This window comes from Pholcus phalangioides, unplaced genomic scaffold (assembly GCF_987345545.1).
Source record: "Pholcus phalangioides strain wild (caught in Gottingen) unplaced genomic scaffold, Ppha-v1.0 ptg000010l_1, whole genome shotgun sequence".
NCBI lineage: Eukaryota > Metazoa > Arthropoda > Arachnida > Araneae > Pholcidae > Pholcus > Pholcus phalangioides.
Genome location: NW_028301603.1, coordinates 44,333,320 through 44,354,958, shown reverse-complemented (window position 1 = coordinate 44,354,958; position 21,639 = coordinate 44,333,320). Strand labels below are relative to the sequence as shown.

Here is a 21,639-nt window from a genome sequence, read left to right as displayed (position 1 = left end):
ATTCAACAGGTTTTCCCAAATATCGCGTGGAATCACAAAAATCATCAGTGGCTCAGTGCATGTGCTATATTAGCAGCTACGAATAACGATGTCAATGCCATCAATTTCAGCATTCAAAACGGAATACCAGGCAAAGCGACAATGTATAAGTCCATCGATACTGTAATGAATCACGACGAAGTTGTCAATTACCCAACGGAATTCTTGAATTCACTCGATTTGCCAGGTATGCCACCGCACATTTTAACATTGAAAATTGGTGTGCCTATCATTCTTCTCCGAAACATCAATCCACCACGACTTTGCAATGGTACAAGACTTTCGGTGAAAAAGATGATGAACAATGTCATCGAAGCTACAATTTTGAATGGGAAATTCAAGGGAGAAGATGTATTGTTGCCACGTATTCCAATGATCCCAACAGATATGCCATTTGAATTCAAATGTTCACAGTTTCCGGTGCAACTTGCTTTTGCAATGACCATCAACAAAGCACAAGGACAATCGCTGCAAGTGTGTGGGCTAGATTTGGAGACTCCGTGCTTCTCACATGAACAACTTTATGTGGCCAGCTCACGCGTCGGAAAACCTTCCGATTTATTCGTGTACGCACCAGATGGAAAAACAAAAAATATTGTGTATCCACAAGCACTCTAATAAATAAATAGAATCAAAACGATGCTTTTTGAAAAGTTTTCCATATGAATTTATGCATGAATTTTTCACATTATGGCGTATGTTCAGTAACAACAATGAGAAGAAAATATTGGCTATAAATAGGGTAATAAAATGTTTGTATCATGTGATGGTCCAAAAGCCTATATGAAGACGTTAGAAAAGTTAAAAAGAAAGAAGAAATACGTAAGAGCATATTAAAGAAACATTCAAACATAAAACATACATCGAAAACGAAAAATTTCAAAAGGGTTATTTCATGTAATATGTTTTAAATCTGGTACGTTATTTGTTTTTTGCACAATTTTCTTTTTCCATTTTGTAATATTTTGCAATGTTTTTTTAATATTTAATAATATTTTTAATTTTTGTTAATTTTGAAAGGTTTTAATTTCTATAATTTTGAATATTTTTTATGTTACGCAATGTTGGGTGTAGAATTATTTTTGAGTAATTTTGAATAGTATTATTTTTGTGCAATTTAGTATAGTATTATTTTTGTGCAATTTTGTATAGTATTATTTTAGTGCAATTTTGTATAGTATTATTTTTGTGCAATTTTGTATAGTATTATTATTGCGTAATTTTCTATACTCTGGATATTTTCAATTTTCCACACTTTTGCATAGTTTCAATAAAAATGACACAATGTAAATTGAATGTTATCATAACGAGTTTCCTTGAATTTCCTTTCTTCTGAGATCGCAGCAACGCGCGACGGGTAAGCTAGTTATCTATATATATAAAAATGAATGTATGTCTGTCCTTTATGCATTACTACACCATTCATCCGATCGCCATGAAACTTTGGGAAGTTGTTGAGTACACTCCCGCGAAGGTTTCTGGCATAGTTTTTTTCTTCTTTTTTTTTTAATTTTCTTTTCCTTTCTCCTGAGATCGCAGCAACGCACAACGGGTTAAGCTAGTTATTTATAAGTTTATACTTTAATACCTGAATAGTCTGCAAACTTTATAAAAAATTGTCATTAATATTTACGATTTTTAATACATTTTTATAAAAGTGTGAATTTTTAACTATTTTTGGGGTGCTTGGGCCACCAGAAATATGAATGGATTTCAATGAAAAAAAATATGCAAACTAATATTCCCAAAACCGAACTTTCCCACCCCACGTCAAAAGTAATTAAAAATTTTTTTTATAAATGTTCATGAAAATGTCAATTTTTAATTAGTTTTAGGGCACTTAGCCACCAGAAGATAAGAGTGGATTTCAATAAAAAAATTACGCAACATATATATATCCAAGACACAACTTTCCCACCCCAAGCCATGAGTAATTTTGAAAAAATTCTTTTCTTATAAATCTTCATCAAAATGTCAATTTTTATCTATTTTTGGGACGCTTGGGACACCAGAAGATATGAATGGATTTCAATAAAAAAAAAATTATGCAAACTAATACACCCAAGATACAACTTTCCACATGGCCCCCACAAAGGGTGGGCTGACAAGGCTCTAGCCCTGAGACCCGGGAGGATTTTAATCATTTTTTGTTTTTCACCCTATAAATTCATCATGAAGGGGGACCCCCGTGAAAGTCTGCTCAGGGCCCGCAAAACATCCCAGCCTAGGGGCCCTGCTTCAGGATGTGGGGGTCATGACTTTCCCACCCCAAGCCAAAAGTAATTTTGAAAAAAAAAATTTATCCTATACTTTTCGATATTATATCTTTTACGATTCAGGCGTATCAAGTCTCAGCTGTGGTTAAAAAGTTCTGGAACCATAGGAAATAACACCAATCTGACCATCATCTTGCTTTTTTGAAATTTAATTTAGCTCGTTGAGAAGATACATTTTTCTTTGTTCAAAGACAAATGAACATTCTTCAGTTTCTGGCAAACTTCTCTGAATCTCACATTGTGCTCTTCTTGAATAGACCCCCAAACTAGTATGTCATCCATGTGACAAACTGTTTCACTTGTGTTTTCCAGAAATCGTATCATTCTTTTTTGGAAAGGTTCTGAAGCGGAAGAGATTCCAAGGGTAGTCTAAGAAATCTGAATCTTCCAAACGGAGTAATAAATGTTGTGAGATAAGATGATTTTTCATCCAATGGGATTTGTGTATTCCGCTTTGGGTAAGGGATGCAATTTCCGAAGAACATTTTTGTTCAGCTTGATAAGACAAACACAAATTTGCACCTTTCCATCACATTTGGGCACTATGACGACAGGAGAGCACCACGCCATTGGCACAGTGACTGGAGTTTTTGTGTGATTGTGTTCAACCATCCTTTTTAGCTCAATTTCTATCTTTTTCAAAAGAGGTATAGGTACTCGTCTTGACAGTGTTACTGCAGATGGAACAGCATCAGACTTGAGTTGTATGGAATAGCATTCCTTCAGGAGTCCAAGTCCTTCAAACAGTTCAGGAAACTCTTTTTTTGGATCTATTGTAGTAATCCCTTAAACAGCACTGATATTGGGTCTTAAGCCAAAGGATATCAAAGCTGGTTTTCCAAGACAGTTTTTCAAGCCATCGATGACATAGATTTCTTCTGTGCATTGCTTGTTTACATAGCTCAGAGGTGCTTCAAACATGCCAAAAACTTTTAACTGAGTGTTATCTGGACCACAGAGAGTTCTATCAGCTGGTTTCAAATTGAATTTCTGAAACAAGTTGCGATACAAAGTTGCAGGTATTACTGTATGATCTGTTCTGCTATCTAGTCGAAATTTCAATTTCTTATTCATAATATTGACAAAAACTGTCCAATCCTGGTTTGTGTTGTTTCGAATATGACCGAAAAACAAAATTTTTGAATGCTGGTTTGGTTTCTTTGCTAAACCGACATTTCCAAAATATCACAGTTTCAAACATTTAAAACATTTGGCACCTCTAGCTGGACATAATCTTCTCACATGTTTCTGCTTGTCACGCCATTTGCATGTCTCAGAATGTTAGGAATCTGAAAAGTTCTTGCTCTTTGGTTTATTTTTCACACTAAACTTTTGAGATTGAAAGTGATTAGATTTTCTTGAAGGCATTGCATGTATAGGAACGATGGTCTACGTTTCATTGAGTTTATGTTGTTGCTGATTGATTCACTAAGCTTAACTTGTTCTACTGCTTTTGTTAGTGTAAGTTCGGCATTCAATTGCAACCTTTCACTCAGAGGTTTATCTCGAATACCAACAACAACACGATCACGTATGAGTTGATCTTGTAATTGTCCATAATCGCAATGATCTGCAAGGCTGTATAAAGCAGCGATAAACTTGTTTACTGATTTTCCTTCTTGCTGTACACGTTTGTTAAACTATGCTCGCTTAAAAAACTTCTTCACGAGTTCATAGTGTCCCCTTTCAGCATCGGTCAACTTGAAAGAAGTGTAAATGTCCTCGGCTTATTCACCCATAATATAAATCAGCGAATTTACATTCTCCTGTCTTGGTGAAAAGTCAAGAAACTATCTGGAATCTCTGGAAGCGAGTTATCTATCTTGACCAGTTTGCAGGTGTTAAAAATGTGAAATTGTCCGGCTGGTTCATCTGTATTGCTGGAATTGCAAAAACCAAGTGTTCTGGATCAGCCATGTTTACTTTTTAGATTGAAAGTTCCTTGCAAGTACTGATTTTCATCTACTTTATGTGTATCAGAACACTTTTTGTGCTGCTACTTTGTTGTTATGGGCGTTTACCGCTGTCACCATATTGCATTATCACTTTATTCAAATCAAGAAAAACCGCAAATATACAAACACACAAACAGAGCATATACATTGCTTGTCAGTTCCCCACCATCCAGACGACTTTAACTGCTCCCTCCTCTCCTGCTGGTGATCATGATTATTACACAGATATGATATTTGAATTATTTTGTGAAAATCTGATCAGAAATGACTATAACAAAAGCGATTAGTTGGTAATTGTAATCTTAATACGAATAAATGACCTTCAGTGAATTGTATTATATTCCTTTTCATATCGTTGTCTGTCAATTGGGATACAAAAATAAAACCTGGGAATTGTACTGTATGGTATAAAATACAAAACAGATGCAAAAAAATTTGTAACAAAATAAAAACAATACATACTTTTGAAGTGATTATTGTATTCGAAGGGAAACTTTGCTGGACTTGAGGATAATTAGGTGGACATTTATGATCCACATATACCGTCCGATTTAAAGAACCCATGCTTGTAGAGCGCTACAAAGATTAGAATATATTAATGATTAGAATATTAATTTAATTAGTGATTAAAATTTTACCTTTTACAAATTTTGAGAATGTATAAATCTTGAGAAATCACATGCAAAATAAATAACACAGGCTTTTTGACTAACGGTAAGAACTTTCAAGGTGAGCACCAGAGGCGCATTTTTTGTTTTGCTACCTATGGCATACACAAATTTTTCTGTCCTTCCTCCATTCTAATCTAATTTCCTTGACTACTTTTTCCTCGAATTTGCCACCCTTCTCCCACTTCATGCAAGTACATTTGTCTCTCTAAAGTCACTCTTTTAGTCATTCCCATGCTTGCACACTATTTTGGTCATTCACATGCTTGAACACTATTTTGGTCATTCACATGCTTGCACACTATTTTGGTCACAACATGCCTGCACACTGTTTTAGTCACTCAAATGCTTGTACATGCTCTAGGTCACTCACTCACTGACCTGCTCCCTCACTCTGTAGCTCACTCACGTGCTTGTGAACTCTCTACGTGACTCTTTTGGCCACTCACTGACCTAGTCACTTGTTGTCTGGGCAGAAGGGATTTATTGAGGGTTACACAAATTTTGCCGTCCTCTCCCTTCCTCTTACGGCCGTATTCACCGTCCAGGTTCAGAACGCGATCCAGGTTCTAAACCGCGTTTCACCTCGAAATTGGTATTCACCACCCCTGAATCGAGATCCACGGACCAGCTTTTCGAGCCTGAAACTGAACCTCCAATATCGGCGATCCAGCAGGGTGGATCGAGTTTCAGCGCATGCGCAGTGAACATTATCGTCGCTGCAAATACAAACATCGACATAGTAATGGCGGTCGCGCTGAATTGTTTTTACGATGACCCAGAATGAAATAGGGAATTTAGAATAATTTATTAATTATAAGATGATGAGTGACCGCGTTTAGGTATTAAATATATGTTAAGTAATTATCCCCGATCAATGGAAGCTTTCAACTACTACTTGAAGCCATCAACAAGTGCCGAAAGAAGGTGAGTAATGATACTTTTCTATGATTTCCTTCAAATCTGAACTTCATTCGCTAACAAAATGATCATTATCAAATAATGATTATTTAATAATATGAGTAATATACTCATGTATTGATATTAATGACAAATTCGTCTTTATGGTACCTGAAACAGGGTCGTAGCGGGCAGGGCCGTCTTAAGAACACCATGGGCCCCCGGGCCAAGTGGCTTTTCTGAGGACCTACCAGGTAAATTACAGAAAATTTCAACCAAATCTCATTTTTGTAAGGCCCCTCTTCTCTCGAGGCCCCCGGGCCGTGCCCGGGTAGGTCCATTCGTTAAGACCGCACTGGTAGTGGGCTCTCTCGATGCAGACTTTTTTCTTGAGTGGGGGCCCCTGAAAGTATTATTATGTAAAATGAAGTGTAAATTTTTGTGAGGGGCCCCCATTCTCTCGGCCCTTGGGAAGTGCTCCGTTTGCCCCAGCTTATTTATGGTCCTGACCTAAAGGTTAAAATGGCAGGGTATAGTGTCACGCTTTTGAAGTTTTTTCCTCTCTGAAAATAATGTATCATTGGTCTGAAAAGAAGTCATGAATATCTCTCTTGAATTGCAGGAATAGTCACTTGTATACAGTGTATACAAAAAAAATTTTTTTTTTCCCTAACCAGGACCATCTTAAGAGCATGATGAGACGAGAAATTTTTCTGTGGTCCTACCTGGTAAATTCTAGAAAATTTCAACCAGATCTCATTTTTGTGGGGCCTTTGAGGAGCCTCGTACATTAAGAACTCGCAAAATGTACTAGGCAAAAGCGATCATTACAGTAGTGCATTTTAATTCCTAAACAAAACAATATTCAACAACACTCTAAAATATAGATTTGTGTATGAAATGTTTCGTCTCTAATATGAAAATATTTATATTAATGCCAAGCAAAATATATTACCCTTTTTTAGCTTTTACCTCTTGGCAGGAATATATTTATTTGATACTTTGCTGATATTTTGCTGCTGTGTGTAAACATGACATTTTCCTTCTATATTCAGTTGATCTCGCTTATAACATTCCCATGTATAATATTTTCCTGCTTAGTACTCGAATTAATTTTTATTAAGATTTCCTGTTTAAAGCATTTTCCCCGCTTACATTTTTCATGGTAATTTTTTGAAAAAAAAAACCCTTTATAAGCAGAATCCACAGTATTTGCACAAATGAAAACACGTGCACAACAAAAAATATTTTCTGTGATGCACTCTCATTATCCAAAATCATATAATTATCAGCTCATTTCATTCTATTTGTGCATCAGTATTTTGCGTATAACTATCAGTTCATTCGTTTATTATTTACAGTTAAACCTCACTACAATGATACTCGATATAAAAATAAATCCCTCTACATCAATATTTTGAAAGTCTTGTTTGGAAATTCCTATAGTATAATGTTAAACTGCTGCCACTCGATTACAGATGTGAGATGAGAATATTAATATGAAAAATAACTTGAGAATAATTATTATTTTTGATAAGAATATTCCCCAGTAATTCATAAAAGTCTTTCCAAAGAATATTCTCTATGGTATTATATATAATTATATTATAAATAACTGGAGCTTATAATAACTTATATTATAAATAACTAAGTTATTTACAATAGTAGTCCTTCCAGAGTCCTTCGTTACAATATTCTCAAGAATTTTACATCTCTAATCTTAATACAACAACAATCCCTCTACAATGATATTTTTTCTTGATTTGCAGAATATCATTTTATTGAGATTTTAGTGTGTGATCATACCTTTCGTGCTCAAAACACCAATTCAAAAATTCATGAAATTACTTTTTGGAACCTTATTTATGTGCAGTTCATGCCAGCATTGGGCAATGATTGAATGAAATTTATAATATTTAAGTAATCTATCATTACATAACTAGTACCACGTGATTGCTGATTACATGTGCTTTATTCGTATTATGCAGTATGATTTCACTGTATTTGAAATCATAACACATGAGTATGATTTGCTTCATTCTTTAGGGAAATTTTTTTTCATGAAAACTATGTTTTTAATTTTTCAGATGAAACAAGTATTTGGGAGCAAAAGTAGGGTAAAAACACATCTATGATAAAATGTGGCCACTGAAGACGAGCTGACTCAATCATGGAAGAAAATCTCAATATTTATTTACAATGTTTGTGTGTGCGTTATACGTACCATTATTTTTTTTTTAGCAATCTCAAATACTTCCATATAAATATGAATAAATTATTTTTGATACTTGATTTGTCGTTATTTCTTAAGTGAGGAAAATGTTAGCTTTTTTTTACGTAGTTTGAATTTGTGCCTTAATTATGTTCAAGTTACAGTGTAAATTTTGAAAGTAACGAATTACTAGATTGTGATTATCATGTAAATACAGTATATATTTAAAAAAAATCCAGATTTAACTACCAATCCTGCTAGTAAAAAGAGGGATGGAAAATGATTTTGTTGATGAATAATGACATTGAATCTATCAATATATGTCAAGTTTTTTTTAATTTTTAGTCTTGGCTATTAGTTTACCCTTTAGTTAAACATGATTCAAAGGCAATGCATTTTACACATAAAAAAAAAAAATTGTCTATACACTAATGCTTGTATTGACTGTCAGATTTGAAACTTTGTTTACAATTTTTATTTTTAAGAATCTTTCAGCTTCAAGGACGTCCTTTCAACTTATATTTAATAATATAATGAACTGTTTTGAACTGAAACTAACTTTTTATGTAAGCTAATCAAAAAAACTAGTACACATGTTGGAACAGTTTTTTGTTGAAAAGAAAACTGTTGGGTTTAGCATTTTATACATTGAGAGGGGGCACATCTTGTGTGTAGGAAGGATTGCATGCAACTATCATACAAGTTTCAAAAAATCAGTCTCAGATATTGACTTATTTGGCTAATAGGAAATATAGCTATTAATGTTCAGTAATTTAATATTCAATGTGCATCACAAGAATTACTATTAGCACTAGTGCTAATTACGAATTTTTAGTGCTAATTACTATTAGCATAAAAAAAATGTTTGGAAATCAAATTCACTGAATTTTGTACTTTTTCATTTTAATATGTGAGTAAAGTTCCCCTCTTCTTCTTATCGGTCGTAGGTCCTTGGCTGTACCTCCACTACGATTCCAGGGCGAAATAACTGGATTCTAGACTCCCAAAAGGAAGAAAACAACACTTTATTTAATTTATTATCCAACACCTCCACGAAACCGTCCTGTCTCTTCGGTACAAACTTTTACACTACTTCTCTTTTTCGAATGTCTCAACTCGTTCTCGTTTCTCTCTCTCTCGCGACTCCTGTTTCTCCGCGGCCTTTTCCCAACCTCTTTTCTCCTGAACCTTACACGTCCCATCATCGAAAAGCACATCCATCATTTTTAAATGATGATGATGCTTCAAGAGCGTAACTCGGTTTCTCACTGCTACTGTGACAGGGCGTCGGCATTATCTTGCGTATCACCCTTTCGGGACCCCCAGGCCAACGCATGACGCTATCCGGTAGGCGAGTGTTGTACCGTGCAGTAGCATACTTTGAAGCAGTACTTTGGCGGCGGCCATACCACCCTTGAATGGCAAATAACGGTTGTTCATCCAAGAGTTTATGGGGTGGTGGTCACCACCGGCACAAGAGAAGGATGACCTTTCACTGCCCTGATTCCTGAGTACGCCGTTGTTGACGATTGAAGATTTAGCCGGTTGGCTTCTGGTTTTCTCGGTCTTCGAGTGCCGGTTCGTAGCTCTGTTGATTCCTTTGGCAAATGGACACGAAAACAATCGCCAGTCCGATTGCTTGGACGTTTCCTGCCTAGCCGGGAACTGGTTCGTTGCCGATCTCCTCCTGTTGACAGCATGACCATCGTCGTATCGTTTCGAGTTCATCTCCTTGAGCTGCGAGGCCTTGCCCTCGGATGCGGACGTGTCCCGATTGGTCTTGCACTTGACGAGGGCGAGCGTCTTCTTCACCATGTTCCCGTTGATGTAGGGACAGCGCCTCGTACAGACATATGGTATCTTGGATCCTCGATTGACGACTGCCACGTCGACGACTTCTCCGTGTTCTGATATAAACTGCGACACTGACTCGGGTGTCATTCCCTCGGACGGCATGTTGCAGACCGGGGTCATTTTAGCGCATCTGGTCTCGCAAGCCGGTATGGGCACAATACAGCGCACTTTAGTGCCTCCTCCGTTGACTTGGAATTTGTTCGAGTTCCTGAGACAAAACCGGACGACCCTCCAGTCCTTGGTCAGAGTCTTGACCTTCCTGAAAGATGAGACCAACCTCAGGCTGATGTAGCCCTCCTTGTTTCTCTGGATTTGTTTCAGCAGAAAGTTGTTCTTCATGATGTTGAAGTTGGTGAAGTAGCTCTCGACTTGGGATATGATCCTCTCTTCAAGTTCTTCGTTAGGTATGCAAAAATCGTTGTTATTGCCGTTGTTGGCCTTCTGTTTGCCATCGGCAGATGAAGTACACACACCGTCCCTACGGCTCGGCTCATTGATCGGACTTGGAACTGGTACATTTTCCAAGAGTGCGTCGTATGCCGTCGGACATATTAACATTTCATTTATCAAGCGACTCGACACTGCGCAAGTAATTGGCACGTATCCGTGTTTGCCGTCGCTGATCTTCATCATACATATTTTGAGAGGGGCTATCTCACTTTCGCCAAATGCGGACTTGATCCTTATTCTCCCCTCGCCTTCACTGTCGTCGATTTCAACCAAATCAGATCTAACGACTGAGATCTGGGTCCCAGAATCAACTACGCCTCTTATTGTCTTCTGACCACATTTCAAACTCACGGTCTGCGGTGTGTCAATGTCCGCACCAACACCAGCTGCCGGCACCGTGATATGTGCTGTTAGAACTGTGGTTTCTTCAATCGTGTCCCCCTCTTCTGTCTGGACAGAGTTCACCTGGGCCCGACTCAATGGCTCCTGCTGGCCTCTTGCAGAACAAAACCTTGCTATATGGCCTTCTGCTCCACACGCGTAACAAGTGACTGCAGCTCTCTCTCTGGGATTCGAACCCATCGTCGCCTTAGGTGTGAAGGACTCACCCTGAAGCCTCTGGTTTCCGCTGGCTTTCCATCTCGGATTTTGATGAACCGGTCTTGGGGTTCTCGTTCTGTCACTAAGGAAGGGTGTCTTCAGAGTCCTCTTCACATCATCGAACCTATCTAGTTTCTCCGATAGCTCACTTGGAGACACCATATCACTCCATTCGTCCAGATAGTGTTCCTTAAAATCTGCTGGGACGCGTTTTTTCATTTGATCGGTGATGATTAAATCTCTTAGTTGCTCAAACGTCGTGACCCCCAAAGCCTCCGTCCATCCATCAAAATAGGTACACAGTTCATGGTAGAAATCTCTCCAGGTGCCCTCTTGATTCTTGTGGCACGAAGAAAACATCTGTCGGAACTTCTCTGGGGTGAGTTTGAATCTCCGCAATAACAATTCCTTAACTTGCTCTTCCGGCTCGCGGGCAATTAACTGGTTCATCTCGTAGGGTAGAAGTACCAAGAGCTCAGCTAACCAATCTTCCCGTGCCAGGGCCGCGCGACGAGCTTGCCGCTCGAACAGCACCAGGTACAGACTTATGTCTTCTTCTATTCTGAACTTTTGCATCATGTTCTGGAAATCCCGGCTGGGGGTTCTACCGCGCCCAGCTTGATTATTCTCCTCTCTTATGGCTCCTGTCTCGATCCTCAGTCTTTCGAGTTCATGTTCCATCTCCTTTTCTCTACGCCGCTCCTCCATCTCCATCTCCTTCTCTCTACGCCTTTCCTCCATCTCCATCTCTTTCTCTCTATGCCTCTCCTCCATCTCCTTCTCTCTACGCCTCTCCTCCATCTCTTCTCTTTCTTTCCTATTGCCTATGATCGTTTTCAGCATCTCTCTGCACGTCGCTTCGTTGTACAGTTCACTTTCCTGTATGGTACTCACTAGTTGCATTAAGTTGAACTCGGGTCGGACTTCTAACCCCAAGTTGGCGGCCATGGTCTCCAGATCCTCCTTGTTCCCCTTTGCCAAATACGCCATCTTTATTTATCGTCTCGATACCGCCGTACAACACCTGCTCCTTTTTGCCTGGGCAGGATTGCCCCCCTCAGCACCGGTTGTCGGGTTGACTTCACGAAAAAAAAAAAACACAGCGTGGGTGCTTGACGCTGCTACTATCCTTCTATACGAACCGGGTGGTTCCACCGTCGCTAGGACACTCTTCTTCGAATTCAGCTCGCAATCTTGAGTCGTTGAAGCTACGACCTCATCCTGTCGACTGCGCCAGTAAAGTTCCCCTCTTCTTCTTATCGGTCGTAGGTCCTCGGCTGTACCTCCACTACGATTCCAGGGCGAAATAACTGGATTCTAGACTCCCAAAAGGAAGAAAACAACACTTTATTTAATTTATTATCCAACACCTCCACGAAACCGTCCTGTCTCTTCGGTACAAACTTTTACACTACTTCTCTTTTTCGAATGTCTCAACTCGTTCTCGTTTCTCTCTCTCGCGACTCCTGTTTCTCCGCGGCCTTTTCCCAACCTCTTTTCTCCTGAACCTTACAATGTGTATCTAAAAATTTGATTTCAGGTACAAAACAATCATAATTTAAAAAATATTCAGATAAAAATTATTTTTTGAAAAATTTCCAAATTTATTAGTATTTTTTAAAATATAAATTTTACACAATTGCGACCATCCTTTTTTCCTTCATTTCATTCACGATTAATAAAATTTGTATGTGCTGATACATTTTTTTTTTCTTCAAAGCAATGAAAAGCGCATAGGCTGATTGTACGTGCGATATATAATTTATCTAATCTGAGAATATTAGCAATTTCGTAGCGAAATGAAAAACCATCATTATATATATAGCGGAAGTAGGAAAGAAAACCGTAGCTGGAATGAAATGGAATTTCCATTAAAAAGGGGATGATAAAACCATATTTTGCTTATGGAAAAAAAATTATTGAAAAACGTAAACACAAGAATCCAACCGTTGAGTTTTCTACTTCATTAGAAGATCAAAAACCCTTCATCCAATCAGCGTCGGATCTACTTTCGCCAAGCTAATATACGCCAAATACTCGCCAACTGAACCGAGTTTCACTTGATACGCACTCGAGACTCACTGGTGAATGCCAAATTCGTTCTAAAACTGAAACGAGTTTCAACTGATCCGCGTTTCAGGACCGTGAGTGGTGAATACGGCCGTTAGTCACTCATTCCTCAAACTAAGTCCCCTATAAATATGCCACTCGTGAGCATTGTATCAATATTAACTATATGGCAAGCAAAGCAAGACATTGTGCTTACATGAGGTATTGGGAAAAAGTTTTTTTTTCCTATTAAACACAGTAAAAATGTTTTGGAACTGCTTTTTGTAGAGGTTTTCAATTTGCTTAATGGAAGATCAAGAGAATCACATTGTTTTTGAATATTTAGTTGCCAGAACTCTTTTATTACGAAATTTCAATGTGCTCAGAGGGTCTTAAGTTTTGAATCCAGTGGACTGTGTCATCAACGCAACCGCGAATTTAGACAGAATCACTTGTACCTTGCACATAATTATATAGGCAAAGATGCCATTGACGTGCTATAACATGTCAAATACACGGAATTTCAGAAAAGGACGCATAAAAATTTTGTTCAGGCATCCTCGTTCTTTCCTAGTTCTAAGGAAAAAAAGAGAAAAACCTCCCAACTTTTTTTCCCCTTTTTTACCATGTATCATGATCGCGAGACCTTGAAAAAGTGGTTTTACTACTTTGTACACTGTACTGTATTGATATACACGCAGGTTGTTGAAGAATAAAACATAGCTGCCAACTTTTGAAAATGAAAATTCTGGAGATTTTCACGCGAACCTGTATTTTATGCTAAAACCACTCCCTAATAAATACAAAAGGGATTTTTCCAAATAAAATAGGGATTTTCCACACATGGAAGTTAAACCTTTGGGAATAAAATCCCTACAAAAAAGTGAAATTGGAGGTCAAAACTTCAAAATGGTGATCTAAAAAAATAAATAAATATTGTGTTCAATCAGAAACGCTGTGAACAAACATGCTGCGCGAATGACCCCAAAATCATCGGAAGATGAAGGAAAAAAAAGCCTCAATTTTTGAAGAACACTGACTTTTTGTGACACTTGCTTGATGTTTTTTTTTTTTCATTTCACATGAGTGATGATGTCAGTCTTTCCAACCATGACCGATGTTTATGTCCGTAACATAACTTGTTCAAAAAGGAAAAGTCTGCCCTTTTCTGGAATATTTGATGAAAGAAAATTCATAGTTGAATAAGTATCTTTAAAATTGATTAAATATGGTTTTGCTTATCAGTATTCATGTTTTGTTATATCTCACGTACGTAACTTAGACAAAAGAAATTTTGATCACATGCGCGTCACTATAATCTTCAATTATTATCCAGGACTATTGGCTGCCAAGCTATTTGCCCTGAATGATAAGACAAAAAACTTTCTTGTTACCATCAGAGGGTTTGTAAAACTTCCTTAAAAAGGGAATTTCCCCATTTACGACATGTGACGTCATTTCGAAGGGGGAAAAAAAACAGAGGCAAAAGACTTCATGCCCCACAAAAAATTCCTTAGGGATGGTTTTCATAAGAGGGGAATTTTTTTTTTAATGAAGTAGGTAATTTTTAGGGACAATTAGGGATTTTTTGTGATTTTCGTAAAAATTCGGGAGATTTAAGAACTTTTCGGGAGGTCGAGGGATGCAGCTAAAATTAGGGAGATTTCCGGAAAATCCGGGAGACTTGGCAGCTATGATAAGATGACGGATATCTCTAGTTGCTTCCCTGAATGAGGGCTGTGTAATTGTAAAAGTTTGGAATTTTTATTCCCTTTCTAATTTTCTCCCTTCCGGTTACATACCCGAAATTATAGTACTTTCATGGCTACCTGTCGGGATTCAAAGCTAGGGTCTATGCAATGTAAATTCACCTTTTACCTACAATATTGCGAATGCACATTTTGTTTCAGATTGTAAAGGATTGGAATACCCGTTCAAATTGTAAAAAACTTTCCCTAAATCGTGGAAAAAACCAAATCTGTAAAAACTCTGCTTTGAATATTCACAGTTTTGTCATCTAGCCTTTGTCTATGTGGTAGTCACAGTTTCACATCGCGAAAATCACTGGTGTGTATGCACAATCGGCTTTTGGAGGGGCACAAGGATCTAATTCTTCACAGAAAGTTTGGGTCACTAACAGTCGAAAACAATTTTAAATTAACCGATAGTATAAAATAAATTATTTTATATAGTCCAATATTTTAATTTGCAATATTTTAATTCTCTACAAAAGTATTTTTAATTTTTGATCGTGGGGGTGGGGAAGAAGGGAAGAGGCTCCTTATAACTCCCCAAATTTTACTTGTGGTGAAAATCCGGATTTGGATCCCGCAATTGTGCAATGGTAATTGGCTAAATATATGATTTTCTAAGGTTTTCAAATTTTGAGTTGACTATTCCTTTGAAAAAAAAAAACTTTTGGTTGCCACGGCGATCACACAGACCTGCAACACAAATATGTATACATTAAACTTCAAATGCAGCATTACCAGTTTTGAGGATAGATGCAAAAGCACAACTGGGAGGTGGAAGAGACAGGCACGTCTAGTGTCCCGGGCTCTGGAGTAGAGGGGGACACCAAATTCACCCTTTATAGCTGCTTCTTCTACACTACATGGGTGTGCCAAAATGAGTGCTTGCCCAGTTTGAGAAAGTATCTAGTTGCGGTGCTAGATAGATGGCAACACATACTGAACACAAAACACGCCAAATGCTGGGCACACACACATAGGCACACTGTTAAGTTTCTCCAACACAAATCTGACATAGCTCCCATATTCAGGTGTGAAAATATGTGGCAGCCCCAAAGCAGAATGTTTAGTACTGTTCTGCGACGATATATCAGCTGACGAAATGTTTTGCGGTAAAATCCCACATACATGTAATAGTGCATTTTTGCACTTATTCTTAAAATTCTTCCAAATTGTTCTGCAGTAGCACTAATTGTTCTGCGACGTATGTCGCAAATTTTGGCACATTCTGCTTTGGGGTGTGGCAGTTAAATGGCGACAGATCAGAGTGGTGGACCATCAGGGTGAGAAAACAAAATCATTTTACCAGGGAAACCAAAGTATGAATAGGGAATCAGAAGATAAGTGCCTGAGAAAGGAGAGAGAGAATCGAATTTGCTTTAAAGTTGATCAGAAGATATTGAAAGTGCTAAGATTTTTTCACTGAAATGTAAAATCAATCAGAAGGGAATTTATAGATTGATTTATTAGTAAATATATAAATGTGTGCCTCTAACTAAGTGGATCCTGCTTATAAGTTTTTCAAAAACTGTCATAAAAAACATTGTAAACAGGAAATGTTAATGAGAATTATACTTATTTTTTAAGACTATGAAAATAAGTTGTACTAACTGGAAAAACGTTCTAAATGGGAGAAACGTTATAACAGGGATCTCAACTGAATATTTGTTTTAGATTTATTATATGTGAAGAATTCAATATTTTAAATTCTCAGTGCTAATGAGCTTCTTTGCCAGCTTTTCCTACTAGTAGACAATGGAAGTATATGAACCTTTAGATAGAACATGCTTTTAGAAATGAATTTCTTGATTCACAGATACCTTCTTTTCCTACCCAGAACATGGCCCCCAACTCAGTCTCAACAAAGAAATATAAGCAGGTGATCTAAGACCTGGGGCATGCTGGAAGAAAATTAATAAAGATACCCGCGGATTATATAGGGGGGGGGGGACATATTTTTTTTCTAGATAAATTTCTTTTGAGAAGGACCCACTTTCACTCAAAAATAACAGAGATTTTTCGAGGACCCAAGGTAAATTACAGTACAGTGGCATCCCTGTATAGGCCTACAGAGTGCACAACCTGGTAATCAAACCTCAAGATAGCCAGATGTTTGGCCCAGTGCAAAAACAGTCACGGTGGAGGGGGGGGGGGGGTCATTCATAGAATCAACATTTTTTCTAATTTGTTATGTTAATTAGAATGTTCATAAATATTTTCATGACTGTAGGTAGCACAGCCATCTTGCCATGTGATAAAAATTATTTTAAAATTAATATTTTCAATAACAGCGAGTGTGTGTCTAGGTTCGTGTGAATAACCCCATGCGTGTGTGGTCACCTCTTGAACTTGATTAACAATACAATGTTTGTCTTAAGATTTTTGCTCCACCTTCAATATTTTCAATAACTTCCTGCAGATGAGATTAATTGCAATGGTATTTTCATTGCATTATATTCAACTAAACAAATCATATAAAGTCAACACTGTCTATAAATCAGATCTTACCTATGGGGAGCGGGATGACAAGGCATAGGCTTTATCAAAAGGAAAATTTTGGAATGTAATTTATCACAGTGATGCCTTTTGAGTAAGATTACTTAAAATGTCCCAGTTTTTACTAAGAGCGCCCGAGTGGTGTGGTGGTAAGATGCTCGTCTACCACAGTGAAGGTTGCTGTCACGGTCCTGGGTTCGAATCCGAGGGAGGATATAGATAAGATATTTTCCCTAACAAATTGAGGCGACCACCGACAGACAGCGCTTTCATTTCCAACCCATCTCAGTAAATTACAATATAGTGATATGGCCATTGTTGGTGTTTGGTGAAGTAGTAGTTTTTACTAAGGAGTCCAGTTATACTCAAATTTCTAGATATGTTTCAATTTCTCAGTTGCATGATCCTACACACACTACACTTAAGTTACCTGTTGGTTTATGTCACTTATATGCAACTTATCCAGTTCAAATGTAGCAAAAGCAATAAAAAACTCAATATTTTCTGATTTTTTTTACAGTTGCCAGCTCGACGTGTACCCCAATCATGGAATCATAGCCATCGTGGATCAGATTTGCTGTTATCTAATTCTTCAGATTTCATGTGCAACTAAGAACATTGTCTTTTGGAGGTTTAGGTAAATTGACAATATACTGCAAGGGTGCTCAACTTTTTGGAGAGTGTGGGCCACGTCATTGGTTTGGAAATGAGCCACTTGAATTGTCCGGTAATCTAGTTATCTGGATGTGTTTCAAGTCACTTAAATGATCTGGAAATATACCAAGAGCCATTAAAATTATCTCTGGGGTGGGAAGTGACAAAGTCCATTTCAGAGGAGCAAAATTCAGGATTCGAAGCAGTTTTGGAGCAGATATTTATAAAATGGAGAGAAGTGAAATTAACTAACAAGAATATTTTCAGTAACTCCCACCCTTTTCAAAATAAAACAACTTTTTTTTATCAAACATATTTTTATCAGCTTGTTTTTTGCTTTTGGTATAAATACCAAAAGTCTGAAATTTCAGACTTTTGACACCTTGTTTGAAGGAGTGGCTGCCATGAAATTTTTCACATCAGTCTATTTAAGATTACTTTTTGCTTACTGAGGACCTCCAAAGTAGAATGTTTTGCGATGTTCGGCAACGAGCCGTTCTGCGGTAAAAATTCGCATGTACATAATAGCGTTTTTCTACACTATTCTTAAAATTCTTCCAGATTGTTCTGCAACGGCGCTAGTTGTTCTGCGACGTACTTCGCACATTTTGGCACATTCTGCTTTGGGGCTGAGGACACTATTTGCTGTCTCGAACAGCAACAGTTCAAATGGGCTAAAAAATTTCTATAAGTTTTCAATTTCTTTTACACTCGGAAAGAAACTGTTGTAAAATGGGAGAGAATTTCAGAAGAATCAATACGATGTTTGGCGTTCAGCACTCGTTATTTTGCGAATTGACACTCATTATTTGACAATATTGGCAATTTAACGCTGGTTATTCGGTTCTTTATTAGTTTTTAAATTAGCATTTGTAATTCGGTGGACATGCTCTTTTACTCCCGGAATGAAATTTTTTTCACGAAAAATCAGGATTTGACGCAATGACGATCAACTACAGTAATTTCTGCTGTTTGAAGCGGCAACTTTTTTCTTTTTTTGAAAATGGAAACTGACTTCACATTTGCACTTTAAAGCTGAAAGACCATTGTAAACCAACTTCTGTTTCACAATCACAGATATTATCGTGGTTTCGCGATAGAAAGCCGGATGTGTGTGTGTGTGAGGGGCCGATAGTTTAAATAAGGCGATAGTTTAAGTACAGTAGAATAAAACACACTCTTCTCCGAAAGAATCGTTTAGTGGCAAGCTGGAACAAAAGTTTTTTGCCGTACTTTCCAAAATTCCGGGCATACTGAAGCAAAATTTGATATTTTGGCTGTTTGGTGCAGAAAAATACGAAAATACACTATTGCAGGGGTGGGAAGTGACTAAGTCCACTTTGGAGCAGCAAGATTCAGGATTTGGAGCAGTTTTGGAGCAGCAAATATGGGATTCGGCGCAGATATTTATAAATTGGAACAGTGAAATTAACAAGAATATTTTCGTTAACCCTCAACCCTTTTCAAAATAAAACTGCACTGTCTTTTGATATCAAACATCTTTTCGTCAGCTTGATTTTTGTTTTTGGTGTTTTGGGCTTTTGACACCTTGTTTGAAAGAGCAGCTGTCATAAAATTGTAATATACTGCAAGGGTGCTCAACTTTTTGGAGAGTGTGGGCCACGTCATTGGTTTGGAAATGAGCCACTTGAATTGTCCGGTAATCTAGTTATCTGGATGTGTTTCAAGTCACTTAAATGATCTGGAAATATACCAAGAGCCATTAAAATTATCTCTGGGGTGGGAAGTGACAAAGTCCATTTCAGAGGAGCAAAATTCAGGATTCGAAGCAGTTTTGGAGCAGATATTTATAAAATGGAGAGAAGTGAAATTAACTAACAAGAATATTTTCAGTAACTCCCACCCTTTTCAAAATAAAACAACTTTTTTTTATCAAACATATTTTTATCAGCTTGTTTTTTGCTTTTGGTATAAATACCAAAAGTCTGAAATTTCAGACTTTTGACACCTTGTTTGAAGGAGTGGCTGCCATGAAATTTTTCACATCAGTCTATTTAAGATTACTTTTTGCTTACTGAGGACCTCCAAAGTAGAATGTTTTGCGATGTTCGGCAACGAGCCGTTCTGCGGTAAAAATTCGCATGTACATAATAGCGTTTTTCTACACTATTCTTAAAATTCTTCCAGATTGTTCTGCAACGGCGCTAGTTGTTCTGCGACGTACTTCGCACATTTTGGCACATTCTGCTTTGGGGCTGAGGACACTATTTGCTGTCTCGAACAGCAACAGTTCAAATGGGCTAAAAAATTTCTATAAGTTTTCAATTTCTTTTACACTCGGAAAGAAACTGTTGTAAAATGGGAGAGAATTTCAGAAGAATCAATACGATGTTTGGCGTTCAGCACTCGTTATTTTGCGAATTGACACTCATTATTTGACAATATTGGCAATTTAACGCTGGTTATTCGGTTCTTTATTAGTTTTTAAATTAGCATTTGTAATTCGGTGGACATGCTCTTTTACTCCCGGAATGAAATTTTTTTCACGAAAAATCAGGATTTGACGCAATGACGATCAACTACAGTAATTTCTGCTGTTTGAAGCGGCAACTTTTTTCTTTTTTTGAAAATGGAAACTGACTTCACATTTGCACTTTAAAGCTGAAAGACCATTGTAAACCAACTTCTGTTTCACAATCACAGATATTATCGTGGTTTCGCGATAGAAAGCCGGATGTGTGTGTGTGTGAGGGGCCGATAGTTTAAATAAGGCGATAGTTTAAGTACAGTAGAATAAAACACACTCTTCTCCGAAAGAATCGTTTAGTGGCAAGCTGGAACAAAAGTTTTTTGCCGTACTTTCCAAAATTCCGGGCATACTGAAGCAAAATTTGATATTTTGGCTGTTTGGTGCAGAAAAATACGAAAATACACTATTGCAGGGGTGGGAAGTGACTAAGTCCACTTTGGAGCAGCAAGATTCAGGATTTGGAGCAGTTTTGGAGCAGCAAATATGGGATTCGGCGCAGATATTTATAAATTGGAACAGTGAAATTAACAAGAATATTTTCGTTAACCCTCAACCCTTTTCAAAATAAAACTGCACTGTCTTTTGATATCAAACATCTTTTCGTCAGCTTGATTTTTGTTTTTGGTGTTTTGGGCTTTTGACACCTTGTTTGAAAGAGCAGCTGTCATAAAATTTTTTGCACCCGTCTATTTAAGATGATTTTTGCTTACTGAGGGCACTATTTGCTGCCTTGAACAGCAGCACTTCAAATGAGCTAAAACATTTTTATAAGTTTTCAATTTTTTTATACTTGAAAAGATTTTGTTGCAAAATGGGAGAGAATTTCGGAAGAATCAACACGATGTTTAGCGATTCAGCACTCATTATCTGGCGAAATTGGCGATCTGACACCCGTTATTTGGCGATATTGACGATTTAACGCTCGTTATTCGCCAAAGTTTCTAAACTAACATTCGTAATTCGGCGGACATGCGCCTTTTACTCCCGGAATTAAATTTTTTTTCACGAAACATCGGGATTTAACACAATGACGATCGACTACAGTAATTTCTATTGCTTCCAGTGGCGACTTTTTTTTTTAAACGGAAACACTCGCATTTGCACTTTGACGCTGAAAGACATTGCAAAACATCTTCAGTTCGACGATCGCGGATAATATCGGGGTATCACAATGGAAAGCCCGATGAGGGGCCGATAATTTAAGGCGGTAGTTTAGATATAGTGGAATAAAACACGCTCTTCTC

At 37.5% G+C, this 21,639-nt stretch overlaps 1 protein-coding gene across 6 annotated transcripts in view; it reads right to left on the bottom strand.

Annotated features, from left to right (window-relative positions):
* Nucleotides 1-21,639, bottom strand: part of LOC149081570 (phospholipid-transporting ATPase IF-like) — a 179,503-nt gene that overhangs the window by 151,871 nt on the left and 5,993 nt on the right. For all 6 annotated transcript variants that reach the window (XM_089238524.1, XM_089238521.1, XM_089238520.1 and 3 more), the window contains exon 2: nt 4,733-4,846. In XM_089238524.1, coding sequence (XP_089094650.1) covers nt 4,733-4,834 — 102 coding nt within the window. In that variant the 5' untranslated portion in view covers nt 4,835-4,846. The remainder of the gene's footprint in view (nt 1-4,732; nt 4,847-21,639) is intronic.